This window comes from Salarias fasciatus, chromosome 18 (genome assembly GCF_902148845.1).
Source record: "Salarias fasciatus chromosome 18, fSalaFa1.1, whole genome shotgun sequence".
Lineage (NCBI taxonomy): Eukaryota > Metazoa > Chordata > Actinopteri > Blenniiformes > Blenniidae > Salarias > Salarias fasciatus.
Window position 1 is genome coordinate 30,324,817 of NC_043762.1, and position 13,427 is coordinate 30,338,243.

General features: G+C 47.4%; 1 protein-coding gene across 1 annotated transcript; it reads left to right on the forward strand.

The window, feature by feature from the left end:
• The first annotated feature begins 1,923 nt into the window (after nucleotides 1-1,923).
• saga (S-antigen; retina and pineal gland (arrestin) a) lies at nucleotides 1,924-11,844 on the forward strand. The gene is made up of 15 exons (XM_030114788.1): nucleotides 1,924-2,022; nucleotides 2,903-2,963; nucleotides 5,545-5,589; nucleotides 7,538-7,737; nucleotides 7,877-7,936; nucleotides 8,015-8,082; nucleotides 8,216-8,351; nucleotides 8,498-8,582; nucleotides 8,653-8,725; nucleotides 9,885-10,022; nucleotides 10,104-10,181; nucleotides 10,646-10,660; nucleotides 11,034-11,086; nucleotides 11,236-11,245; nucleotides 11,718-11,844. The coding sequence occupies exons 1-15, from the start codon at nucleotides 1,975-1,977 to the stop codon at nucleotides 11,842-11,844; spliced, it is 1,197 nt and encodes a 398-aa protein (XP_029970648.1). The 5' UTR covers nucleotides 1,924-1,974.
• Nucleotides 11,845-13,427: the final 1,583 nt, after the last annotated feature.

The following is a 13,427-nucleotide window of genomic DNA, read 5'->3' on the forward strand; positions in this document are numbered from 1 at the left end:
CGGGGATCCGCTGCAATCCTCTCAGCCGGCTCATTCACATCGGGGGTGTGTGTGTGTGTGTGTGTGTGTGTGTGTGTGTGTGTGTGTGTGTGTGTGTGTGTGTGTGTGTGTGTGTGTGTGTGTGTGTGTGTGGCACTGAGCATCCCGGGTTGGTCAAAGTTCAGATGCAGCCTCCTGATTGGCCCACAGGGCCTGAGAGGAGGCAGTGGTGGCAGCAGGTGTTTACTTATAGAGGCTGCCTGAGTCGTCCTCCGACTCCTGGACACACACACACACACACTCACACACAAAGGTGAGTCGCTCTCCATCTGAAGCTCTGTTCATGCTCAGCTCTGGGACAGTGGCTGTGGACCGGACCTGTCTGGGGTTCAGATGAACAGGAGACGCTGGATTACTGTTTGAACTCTTTACACTCTGTTTCTGTCATTATTCTAATCCACTGCGTCTTCATGGTTTTGAAACGTCACGCTGTGAGAGTCAAGTCTTCTCCTCCATACCACCGAGGAGGCTGAATTTCATTTGTCTGGACCGGTAACGTCATGTGATCATTTTGTTTTAGGAATGTGTGTTTTCTGCAGCGCGGTAACCAACAGAACACGGACTGACAACACTTTGCATCACAAGTGTGTTCTAATGCGTATGTTAATCGACTGCCTTCCTGCTTCAGCTGTTGAAATGTTCCTGATGTCCGGGCGGTTCTGTTCAGGGGGGGTGAGGAGCGTCGGAGAGGTTTAAAGGGATTAGGGAGCTGGAGCTGGTCGAGGGGCTAAGTGGCTTTGAGTCTGCCGGCCGTCTCACCTTCATCCACCCAGCAAGGAGAAACAGTGTGTGTGTGTGTGTGTGTGTGTGTGTGTGTGTGTGTGTGTGTGTGTGTGTGTGTGTGTGTGTGTGTGTGTGTGTGTGTGTGTGTGTGTGTGTGTGTGTGTTTCCAGAGGAAGCGTTTGGGTGGAGCAGCTGACTGCAGTGATGGCTGCTGGTCTGACCCTGTGTTTTCCGGAGGCGCTGTATGCTTGATTCTGATTGGCTCATCTTCCCGAGGCAGCCCGGCGTCCAGCGGCCGTCACTGATGTTTGCACAGCAGCAAACGGCCGGTTATAAACCCTCAGCTGATAATCTCCCGGGCTTTTCCCCTCACTGTGGAGCTCTCAGATGAATTTCCAGACTGTTGGTTCCACAGCAGGACTTCTCCCATGACGACGGTCATTTTATGCACATATGAACCAGATATCATGAGAATTGAGTGAATTCAGTTTAGCGCAGAAATTACAACATGCATGCAGGTTCATTAGAATTACAGATACATGAGTTTTATTCTCTTTCAATGTGTTGATAGAATGGTACATCATTAGATTTCCGTGTGCTCAGTCAGTTGATGCAGCTCTCTGCCACAGCAGGAAGCTACAGCTGGAACCAGCTGGAACCAGCATGAAACAGAAACTCTCCGGTATGGAGAGTAAAGCTGACCTGAGAGTCCAAAACCAAGAGACTTCTGACTCGCTCCTCTGCTTCATATTTTACAAAGAGCAGTTTCCCAGGCTGGAAGACACCTCCGACTTCTGCACTAACACTTTAACTAGCTGCTCTTAAAGTCGTTAGTAGGGCATTAATATGAACCTGAAGACTCACACTGAAGCCTGGTTGACTTTCCCAGAGTTCCGTCTGCTCCTCTTTACTCTGGCCTTTCCTTCAGCTCAGAGGGGTCAGAGGTCAGAGGTCAGAGAGGTCAGAGGGGTCAGAGAGACACCCAGAGGCCTCCGCGACAGCAGCACCTTTCAGGAACTGAGTCCTGCTTGATTCAATCCCCAGAACATTTGAAGAACTCCGGACTCCACGGAGCGCTGAGGAGAGGCCGGAGCTCCAGCTGACAGACGTCTTCCTCTGCTGAACAGCAACTACTGGCTCTTCTGAGAACACTGACCTGCATGTCTTCCTCAGAATCCGCTGACGGCCAGTCACCCTGTCATCCTCACCACCATGAGCCCCAAAAACGTTGTGTTCAAGAAGGTGTCCAGGGACAAGTCGGTGAGTGGAGCCTCTAAGATCCTCCCACAATCCTCTGCTGGTGCCTGCTGGAAACATTTCCACAGCACTGCCACTGGGATCTGATGGGACTGTAACACAGCTCCTTTAAAATAAAATGGACTCATCAGTCTGCACGTGGTCTCGGGGTTGTCCAGTCTTTGGAACTGGAATGTGTGTGAGGAAACATTTCTGGAAGTCCGTCCAAGCATTACAGTCAGCAACAAGTCTGACGGGGAAGAATCGATCCAACTGTCAGACTCACTTTACTCTTCACTGTTCTTTTAATTTGCCTAATTTGAGCATTCTTGAGTGAAAAATGAGTATTTGAACTATAACATCACCAATTTTTTGATTTTTATTTAATATTTATTTTTATTTGTATTCAAAGTTTATTACATTTTTGAGAGTTCTTTAGTCAGATTTAATAAGATGTTTATAATCAGAGTGCATGGAGTCATCAGTAATCTTGCCATCAGTAATCTTTTTTTGTCTTGGAAAAAGCTTTAAAAAACCTGTAATTTTTAGTCGATAATTCAGCTCAAGATTATACAGATGCATTCTACTAATCATTTAGTTAGACAAATCTTTTAAATAATGTTAAAAAATAATGTTTTCTTCTTTCTTCATCCTGAAAACACCAAATATCAGAGTTTGAATGTTTATTTTGAAGGGAAACTGGTTGTAGATTTCCAGTGAAAGCTAAGATTTTTCAGTTCCAGTGTTTAAAATCATCAAACATTGAAAATGTGACTTCTAAGCCAAGACATGAATGATGAACAAGATCCTCAAAGAAATGAAGTACAGTGAAGGAAATGACGCTGATACTTTAAAAACCTCCACACTGCTCATGCTTTGTTCTGCACTGCTCTGGTCGCCCCAGGTCGCCGTGTACATGGGGAAACGAGACTTCGTGGACCGCGTTGACTCTGTGGATCCTGTGGGTGAGTTTGGAGGCGCTGGGGTGATAGAATAGCATCACACAGTCAGTATGAACTGTTGTCTTTTTTAAACGTTGCACAGAAACATTTCCCTTCTTAGAGAGGCGGAGCGTGGGTCTCAGTACAGAGGGGGCGGAGCATTCTCCACGGGCCCTTATTATAATAATTTTACCTTTCAAACAATCCCTTATGCTACCATCAAACACACTAATGCTCACTTTTATTGAGCCAAGCAAACCTATAGGCCTCAGAAAGCAGAATAAAGTCACAAACCAGTTCACAAACTTGTTCTGAAGAACAAATACACATACCCACGCACGCACGCACACACACACACACACACACACACACACACACACACACACACACATACACACACACACAAATGCAGCCTGACAGGTGTCATCTCAGAGCGTCCGCTGTCCATGGTGCTGAAAGCTCAGATAAAAACTCACAGGCCACATCTGTACCATCTTTGATACAGCGTAAATATAAAATGAACACAGCTGGTCTAAAATGACACAATCTATTCAGGTAGATACAGACACAGCTATCTATATCTTTTGGAATTCACGTATAATAAAAAAAAAAACCAATAGACTCGGCGGTCTCCTACGGTTGAGAGCAACACAAGGCACAGTCAAACAGGCAGGTGTTTAAGACCACAGCATTCTGATAAAGATAATATTTTTGAAGGTTTCACTGACTCACCAATGGCTCTGTCTGTGCTGGTGCCCGCAGTTCAATTGATTCCTCCATAATACTTGGACATCGGCGAACAAAACAATTGAGGTAACGTGGAAAACAACGTTTTTGCGGATCTCTCCATGCTGTTAAAGGCCGCATCTGTGCGCAGTTCTTTGATCTGAGCCACTGCTGTATCAAGGAGATCCACGTCAATGTTGATGTCGAGTGATGTTTTTTGTAGATAATTAGACAAGATATAGGTCCTTTTAAGCAAGTCGTTCCAAAAAACCAACATGAATTTAATATGGTGGTGCTGAGGCGGGTGTCAGAGGAGCCGGGTGCTCCGCTGTCCGATACCGGTGGGTCTTCGCCGGTGCTACTGGCACAGACATTGACCTCCGCTGCTGGTGGTGGAACAAAATAATCTGGCAGTGTTTGTGCTGCGGCTGTGCTGCAGGGCTCCTCGTGGTCCTCCGATGTTAGGTTTTGAGAAGAACCGCTAGCGGCTAGCACAGCCTCGTCTTCACTCACCGCAACCGGCGTTGTTAGGCTCCTGCGGCCATGGTGTGGTGTTGATGAAAAATAAGAAGTTAGTTGATAACAAGAAGCAACCAACTTCTCTTTTCTGTCTTTTCCTTTTCTTTTGATTGTGCAGATAGGTGATTTTCCTTCTCTATTTTTGCTGTTCAACTTCCCTCCAAAGAGTTCAGATCAAATGTAAAGAAAAAACTTGTTAATGCCGCACAGCCAATCAGAGCTGGCTTACAGCTCTGATGCATTCATGGACTGTCGTAATGTAAGAATTGGCAAATTGGAGCTCACACTCATATGCGTATACCTTCTCGCACATACTGCACATTTTATTATAATAATTTATTTATGATTAAATGTGAACACATCAGGAAACGGGGCCCTATGACCTTGTGGGCCCTGGGGCGACCGCCCCCTTGCCCCCGCTCTGGCTCCGCTACAGCCTTCTTGTTATACTGCAGTTCGATTAGCAGATTAAGCTCCATTGTGAAACATGCTGTGGCTGCTTGATGCTTCTGTTTGACATGTTTGGTTCAACTCAGAATCACAACGACTGATTTCCTTGAGAGCCTTCTCTTACTTCCTGTTTAAGGATTAGGATTCAAATCCACTGTCACTACATATACAGTATATAGTAATGAACAATCTTTTTAGAGTCTCTATATGCCCCACAAACAAGACATATTCTCTCAAAAACTCTTTAGTTCAAAGGTATTTGTAATGCATCAAATGAATAACAGACATGTTGTTTCACCAAATTATCACTGAGGCTAAAATCTGTAGAATCAAAGTAAAACGGGTCTTTATTTAATAAACAGGTTTCTAAAAATAAATTTTTTATGTTTATTTTCTATTATCGTAAGGTTTTAAAAGAATATTCAAATCCCTTCTTAGAAAATCAGCTTGTTCACAAATTAAAAATCAAGTTCTTTGCTGCAAAAACTGTTTCCAAGTTCTGCCATGAAGCCACTCAGAGGCCTGGCAATCACAGTAATTCAGGGTGTTTTCTAACAGTCTTTAAAGATAATTTTATCAAACCCTGCTTCAGTGACTATAAAGTGGCCGTGTGTCATTTTTCCATATTCTTTATTCTGCAGGGAAAAGCAGTGCTGGCCATCTTCTCCAGATACTTACTGGCTTTTCTTTAATGTTTTAACGTATCAATCATTTCTCAAAGCGTGTGAAATACATTTGATATAATAATATATAAGGAAACATCACTCAGTCCTGTTGACTCAGTGTCACTGAGGAGCCAGACTCCAGAAATGTGAGGAGCATTCAGACGGGAGCTTCCTGATCCGTGTTCTCCAGCTGTGGTTTGATCTTCCATCATAAGAGTTCTGGTTTGTTTGTCTGTCGCCACTAGATGGAGTCATCGTGATTGATCCGGAGGCCCTGCAGGGCAGAAAAGGTGAGAAACCAACACACACCTCATGACTGTTCATCACCAGCTGAGCAGCAGAGCGAAGATCTGGACTCGATTCACAACATCTATCTTTCTTTAACACCCAGTCTGCTTCCTCCATTTTAAAATGCCACTTTGACATTAATAATAATATTAAAGCAAATGAAATGAGCAAATGTCACTGTCCTTCATAAATGATTCTGAGTCAGGACGTCCACCCTGACGATCGGATGTCTGCTGGCAGCGTCTCACATGAGCAGCGTCTGCTGTCCCCAGACTGCAGGAGTCTGCTTTTTGTTCCAACGCTGACTCAGCGACACCAGGATGTGCTTTCTGGACTTGTAATGAATATTATTCACCTTTACTGGCAATTCACTGCCTTTGGAAAAAGGCATTTATCATCAGAGTGATTTACTAACAATATACAGTATACAATGTTTAACAAAATCCAAATTAGGTGAACGTAATTTTTTATAAAATCTAATAGAATTGGGAGCATGTACAACTGAAAACGGCATTAAAGTCAGGAACAAAAACAGTTTTAACTGTTTAGTCGTTTTTCAAATTCTGACCAAAACCAAGCGACTCCTCCATGTCAGGACCAATCAACAGCTGCTCTGGAAGCTATTTTAATTTGACCACAAATACGATTCTCATGAAGTGGCCTGAGTGTAAAGCCTGGTTGTAATTTGACCCCTGTGGTCAGTGGGTCAGGGGTCTTGGGGGTCTCGGGGTCTCTGATGGCTGCTCCTCAGTGGGTCGGGGGGTCTCGGGGGGTCTCGGGGTCTCTGATGGCTGCTCCTCAGTGGGTCAGGGGTCTCGGGGGGTCTCGGGGTCTCTGATGGCTGCTCCTCAGTGGGTCAGGGGTCTCGGGGGGTCTTGGGGGTCTCGGGGTCTCTGACGGCTGCTCCTCAGTGGGTCGGGGGGTCTCGGGGGGTCTCGGGGTCTCTGATGGCTGCTCCTCAGTGGGTCAGGGGTCTCGGGGGGTCTCGGGGTCTCTGATGGCTGCTCCTCAGTGGGTCAGGGGTCTCGGGGGGTCTTGGGGGTCTCGGGGTCTCTGACGGCTGCTCCTCAGTGGGTCGGGGGGTCTCGGGGGTCTCGGGGTCTCTGATGGCTGCTCCTCAGTGGGTCGGGGGTCTCGGGGGGTCTCGGGGTCTCTGACAGCTGCTCCTCAGTGGGTCAGGGGTCTCGGGGGGTCTCGGGGTCTCTGACGGCTGCTCCTCAGTGGGTCAGGGGTCTCAGGGGGTCTCGGGGTCTCTGATGGCTGCTCCTCAGTGGGTCAGGGGTCTCGGGGGGTCTTGGGGTCTCTGATGGCTGCTCCTCAGTGGGTCAGGGGTCTCGGGGGGTCTTGGGGGTCTCGGGGTCTCTGACGGCTGCTCCTCAGTGGGTCGGGGGGTCTCGGGGGGTCTCGGGGGTCTCAGGGTCTCTGACGGCTGCTCCTCAGTGGGTCGGGGGGTCTCGGGGGGTCTCGGGGGTCTCGGGGTCTCTGACGGCTGCTCCTCAGTGGGTCGGGGGGTCTCGGGGGGTCTCGGGGGTCTCGGGGTCTCTGACGGCTGCTCCTCAGTGGGTCGGGGGGTCTCGGGGGGTCTCGGGGGTCTCGGGGTCTCTGACGGCTGCTCCTCAGTGGGTCGGGGGGTCTCGGGGGGTCTTGGGGGTCTCGGGGTCTCTGACGGCTGCTCCTCAGTGGGTCGGGGGGTCTCGGGGGGTCTTGGGGGTCTCGGGGTCTCTGACGGCTGCTCCTCAGTGGGTCGGGGGGTCTCGGGGGGTCTCGGGGGTCTCGGGGTCTCTGACGGCTGCTCCTCAGTGGGTCGGGGGGTCTCGGGGGGTCTCGGGGGGTCTCGGGGGTCTCGGGGGTCTCGGGGTCTCTGACGGCTGCTCCTCAGTGGGTCGGGGGGGTCTCGGGGGGTCTCGGGGGTCTCAGGGTCTCTGACGGCTGCCCCTCTGCCCCCTCCAGCCTTCGTCACGCTGAGCTGCACCTTCCGCTACGGCAGAGACGACATGGACGTGATGGGCATCGCCTTCCGCAGGGAGCTGTACCTGTCCACCCGCCAGGTCTACCCGCCCCTGCAGGACCGAGACAAGGGCGTCCACACCAAGAGCCAGGCCCGGCTGCTCCGCAAGCTGGGGACCAACGCCTACCCCTTCTTCTTCGAGGTTCCACATGGCATTCAGAGTCAGAGAGGGAAACATAGGAACAGGGGAATGTCTGCAGGAAGGGACAGCCGCAGTCAGAGACATGAACACTTGTGCGTTTCATCAGGGGAACTGGTTCCTGAACGGTCTGTCTCCTCAGTTCCCAGATAACCTGCCTTGCTCGGTGGCCCTGCAGCCAGCCCCCCACGATGTTGGCAAGGTGGGACCCTGGTAGTGAGCCGCCGTGAGAGAGCCTCGCTGCATGGTGACGTTTCTTCTCTCCTGTCCTGAACTGTAGCAATGCGCCGTGGAGTTTGAAATCAAGGCCTTCAGCGCCGAGAGCCAGGACGCCAAGGTCCGCAAGAGGTGAGTCTGAGGCCAAAAGCAGAGCCGGGCTCTCTGAGGTGTTTGTCCAAACCAAGCCTTCCTCTAGTCGTGTATCTTTCAAGAACCGATGTCTCGCGGTGCTGAATTCAGATGTTTGCGGTTTCCTGTGCAGGAGCACGGTGAAGCTGCTGCTCAGGAAGGTGCAGTACGGTCCAGAGAGCGAGGGAACGGCGCCCTGTGTGGAAACCACGCGAGACTTCGTCATGTCCGACAAGCCGCTGCACGTCAAGGCCAGTCTGGACAAAGAGGTGGGGAGCGCAGAAAGCTTTCAGCCCCCCCTGCTTCTTCAGCTCCCACTGAGCCAGGAGTCTTTGTGCTTGTAGAAGTTGCACAGTCTCTCCTCCAACGTGCTCCGAGCGGTTTCAGCCTCTCACGCTCTCATCGCTGCCTCCAGGTGTATTATCACGGAGAAACCATCAAAGTTCACGTCAACGTCACCAACAACTCCAGCAAAAACATCAAGAACATCCTCCTCTCCGGTACACACGGCTTTTCTAGCTAACATAGTCTGGCAGTGGACGTCACGTCTGTCCTGTCCTGTGTCTCCAGTGGACCAGGTGGCCACGGTGGTGTTGTACTCCAACGACAGCTACGTCAAATGTGTGGACATCGAGGATTCTGGGTAATAATCGGCACAGAAACACGAAGAACTTCAACACTGCCTGTGTGGTCAGAATTAACTTAACTGACACACAACCACATGTTAAATAGTACACTGAAACTATTATTTCAACACTACATGCATCAGAGTATCGTGATCCTGATGAGATAAAAACACTCTGCAAAAATATTATTTACATTTTCCAAACATTTTTTTCATAAAAGTGCGTAATATGTATTGAGTTTGCTTAATATTTTCATGTAATCAGTGATACAGAGAATAATGGATTTCATTTATTTCTTTGCACCTAAACATGAACTTCAGAGCCTCCTAATGTCTTAAAGAAAGTTGAGTACGTTTAACCTGACAGTGAGGACTGAGGACTGGGCTGACTGTCATTTTGCAGCTGTAATATTTCCACGGATATTTTTACAGCAAATTATAATTATTTTTAGGTTTATAAGAAGTTAGTTTAGTTTGTTCATTTTGTTCAGACTGGTTGTTTACTTCTACAGTTCCAGGACTGGAGGGATAGCAGACAAAACAACAACACTGCAACAGTCTCACGTTTCCTGAATTCCCACTTGGATAATAAAAACTGAGAGAGCGACGGTGTGGAGGAGACTTGGTCTCACCTGGGATGAACCGGGGCGCAGATATCAGATCTCACCTCAGACAAAAGACTAGAGACTGGAAGAGAAAGGACACTGTCCGCCGCTCCATGAACAGAGGACAGGCTGGACCCGTGGGACACGTCCCTCCTCACTAACACCGTCAGAGTGATGTTAGAGGCTTTATGACAGCAGAAACATGGCTGGAACATGACCCTTGTAATCTGATTACTTAGCGCTTTGCTAGAGCGGTCTCAGGTCACTCATTCATCACAGGAGAAGCAGAGAAAGACTCTCTGACTCACACACACACACACACACACACACACACACACACACACACACACACACACACTCATAACCACGATCAGTGTGGAACTGGAGGAAATTACACCTGTTAAAATCCCACAAACCCCCAGGAAGAACATGCAAACTCATCACAGAGGATAATTTGTGACATTTACGTCTGTTAAGCCTTCGAGCCACATGAGATCTGTTGTTGAGCACCTTCAGAGTGTCAGCAGGACGTTCAGCAGCAGAAGGTCATGAGGTGTGCTCTGGTCTGTCAGGGACTCGGTCTCTGCTGGAGCCACCCTGCAGAAGGTCTACTCCATGCTGCCCCTGCTGGCCAACAACCGGGAGAGGAGGGGCATCGCTCTGGACGGGAAGCTGAAGCACGAGGACACCAACCTGGCCTCGTCCAGCATGTCAGTCCGGCTACTGTCTCTACATCAGCTTTGTCAGACTCCAGCAGAGAAATAAACGTCTGTTTTTCCTCTTTTCTCCAGCGTCAAAGAGGGCGTGCTGAAGGAGGTCATGGGAATCATGGTCTCTTACCGGGTGATGGTGAAGCTCATCGTCGGAGGGTCAGTCTCTGCTGTGTGTGAGAGAGGCGGCTCAGTATGCACAATTTCATCCACATAAGGAAACAGATGATCTTTTATATGATTTGCTGTAACTCTGTGTTTGCTGCTGCTGACAGGGCCTCTGGAAAATGAGACCCTGGGTCTCAATGGGGCCCACCTGTAGGAATGAAGGTTAAATAAGAATAAAAGTGATTTATCACAAAACAAAACAAATCACAGTTATATGATTTGACTTCAGGCATTACTTGATAATGTGGATAAAAATGTATCTTATGCTTCTACAGCTTATTATCAATCAAACACAAGTCATGAACATATCTTTGCATTCTGTAGTTCCTATGTGTTCGGTAATTATCTTGTTCTGATTTAAATAATCTATGTTTAATTTCACTGAGCATTAATTTCCGTCACTGTGCTTGTCACTGTTTGTGTTCTGGTTCTCCTGCCGCCTGCACCGGGATCAGCATGATGGGGTCAAGGTAGGTCAAGGCCTGCTTGTACTGGATGAAACGATCACTCCTTTCAGCCTTTCAGTGCGGAAGAGTTCAACTTCTGGCAAAAGCAAACCAACAAATGCAACAGTCATAGTTATGACAATAATGATTAGCATTTTCGTCGAGGGAGAAAACTAACCCCTGAGGATTTTCCATGTCTCTTCATCTCACAGATATGTTTAGCTTTGTAAAGCTTCGTTTCATTAGGCTTTAAGTGGTACATGAAGTGTTAAGACTTTTCCACTTTGAAATGTTGATGGCTTTTAGAGCCCAGACTGTGAAGACATCATAAACAGTGCTGTTATGTTGAGTTATACTGTAATTCATGAGGCTTGCGTTTCTCTTTCCTGACCGGCAGTGAGGTTGGTCTGGAAGTTCCTTTCAAGCTGATGCATCCTAAACCTGATGCAGGTGAGGAACACACACTTCCCACCTCCAGCACACTGCTAGCTTTTCCATCTACATCTGGGGAAGCGTCGTGCATGTTTGTGGAAACAGACGTCTTGATTGCTGCTTGAGTGATGAGTGTTCATCTCTCTCTGTTCTCTTGCTGCCATCAGTGAAGGAGAGGTAAATATGAAAACTTTGTTTCCTTCTTCTCCTTCACAGAGGAGCTCCGTCGTTAGTTTGTCACACTGAGTGAATCAGAGTTTCCTTAAAAGCAGATGAGAGATGTGTTTCTGGAGCCACTTGGTGTCCATGTCTCCGCCTCCCGTGTCTTTTGCCCCGTTTATCCAGGGACAGGATCTTATTCCCCTATCAGTTCTATTACAGCTCATTTCCCAGGCCTTGTTGTCGTTTTTATCAACGTCTCCATCGACTCTATCCGCTTTCATGCATTTATTTTTTTCTACATCCCGTTTCTCTGTGCCCATTTTTAGTTTGGCATTTTGTAAATTAGGATTATTTAAAGGGGGAAAATTTTAAGAATTTCATCTTTAACGTTTCAGCAGCCGCTATAAGTCTTAATAAGAATAATCCGAGTCACTGAGATCTCTCACAGAGTGCTGAGCTGCTCAGATTTAACGCTGCTGTTTCACAGCGAGCTGGAAGAGGAGATGGTGTTCCAGGAATTCAAGCGCTCCTACCTGAAGGGGATCATCGCCGACGACGAGGACGAGGACGGGAACGTGTCGGGAGGCGACGACATGGCGCCCAAAGAAAAATGACCCTGCAGTGAGAGAGGCTGAGCCGCCGGCTCCTCGGTCCCAAACGAGTGGATGAAGGACCACAGTGTGGACCGGCCTGCTGCTTTGTGTAGATCTGCTTCACGTTGCTCCAAATAGTTTCCTAGTTTACTTCACAGCTTAGCTTGTAATCACTGCAGAGAAATATGAGAGTGATCAGCTGTGAAATGGACTGTTTCTGACTTATTGTTAGACTGTGTGTTAGACTATCAGATCAGAGATGAACAAACCTCAGTGAAGCTGATATCAGCCCTCTTAATACTAATCTCTCGTTATTTGCATTATTATTATAGTCCCTCATATGTTTTCTCTTGTGATGTGAACTGTATTTGTGGGAAAAGAATATTTCTATTCAAAGTCAACCATCCAGAAGCAGTGTGTCAGAGGAGAAGGAACTCTGCTGATCTTAACATTAGATGTAACAGAAGAGTCAGAACAGCTGCTATCTGGATGAAGCTGACATTTATGTGACATGAGAGATTATTTATTGTGTTTTTGTGGACGATAGAGAGTAACTTTCGGTAACACTTTATTTGAAGCCCCCCTGTATAACACATTATAAGTACATTTATAAAGCATTATAATGCCATTATAACGCGTGTAGCGATAGTTATAAACATTCATAGATGATCACAGTGCCAGGACCGAACCCTCACCCTATGCTGTATACGCTATTTATTAATTTGTACTTTTTAATCCCTTTAGGGTGCTTCTCTTGTCTTAATCTTTTTTATCAACTTCCAGGTTCTTATTTACACAACCAATTTCCTGCACATACCCCCCTGGGTCCATTGTTGCACTATGAAGAAAATTCTGTTGCCCGTGCTTTTCTTTATTATAATTCCAAACCTAACCCTGACCCTATGCTGTATAGTGAGTTATAAAGCATTGTGATCATTTATGAGAGTTGATAACTACTTACAATGTGTTATACCGGGTGCTTCAAGTAAAGCGTGACCTAACTTTCTTTTAGTGAAGCTGAAGTTTTAACCTCTTCAAAGCTGCTGTTGGATTTCACTGCTGAATATTTCAGAGCTCAGATTTCTTGCAGAAGCGTAGATTTCTCCAGAGCAGCGCCGCTCGGTGCGATCGGCCTGTTTCAACACTGATCATTAAAGCTGATTGATGGACCGACCTCTGCTCTGCTGCTCCTTCTTGATGTTCTCACTTCCTGTCAGGCTGTGTGATGCCGTCCCGGAGATAGATGTTCTTCTCGTGTGTTTGGTTTCCTCCTAAAATATGCCTTTTAGTGGCTTTAAAATGACCATAGGTGTAAACGTTGGAGTGTGTGATGTCTTCTTTCTGTGTTTTCTTGTTTTTTTCCCCAAAAGTAACTGCTTTCAGCCCTGAATTGGAGTTTGGGGATTATCTTCAAGCTAGCGGGTTCACCACAGAACTCTGAGGAAAGGTTTGGAGTGTGACTGTTATGTTCCTCTGAGTGGAAACTTCAGAACAGCCTGTTTTTCTTCCATGTCCTGTCAGAGACCTTGCTTTCACTTATTTATTGAAAACTGCTCTGGATCTTGGGTCTTTGATTGTTGTTACGATGTTTAAAATAAACAGGA

Bases quoted from the DNA above. Each gene is read 5' to 3' on its own strand.
- saga (XM_030114788.1), top strand. From the start codon at position 1,975: ATGAGCCCCAAAAACGTTGTGTTCAAGAAGGTGTCCAGGGACAAGTCG. The intron at 5,590-7,537 runs GTGAGAAACCAA...TGCCCCCTCCAG, and splicing joins GGCCCTGCAGGGCAGAAAAG to CCTTCGTCACGCTGAGCTGC. The intron at 8,726-9,884 runs GTAATAATCGGC...CTGGTCTGTCAG, and splicing joins GTGGACATCGAGGATTCTGG to GGACTCGGTCTCTGCTGGAG.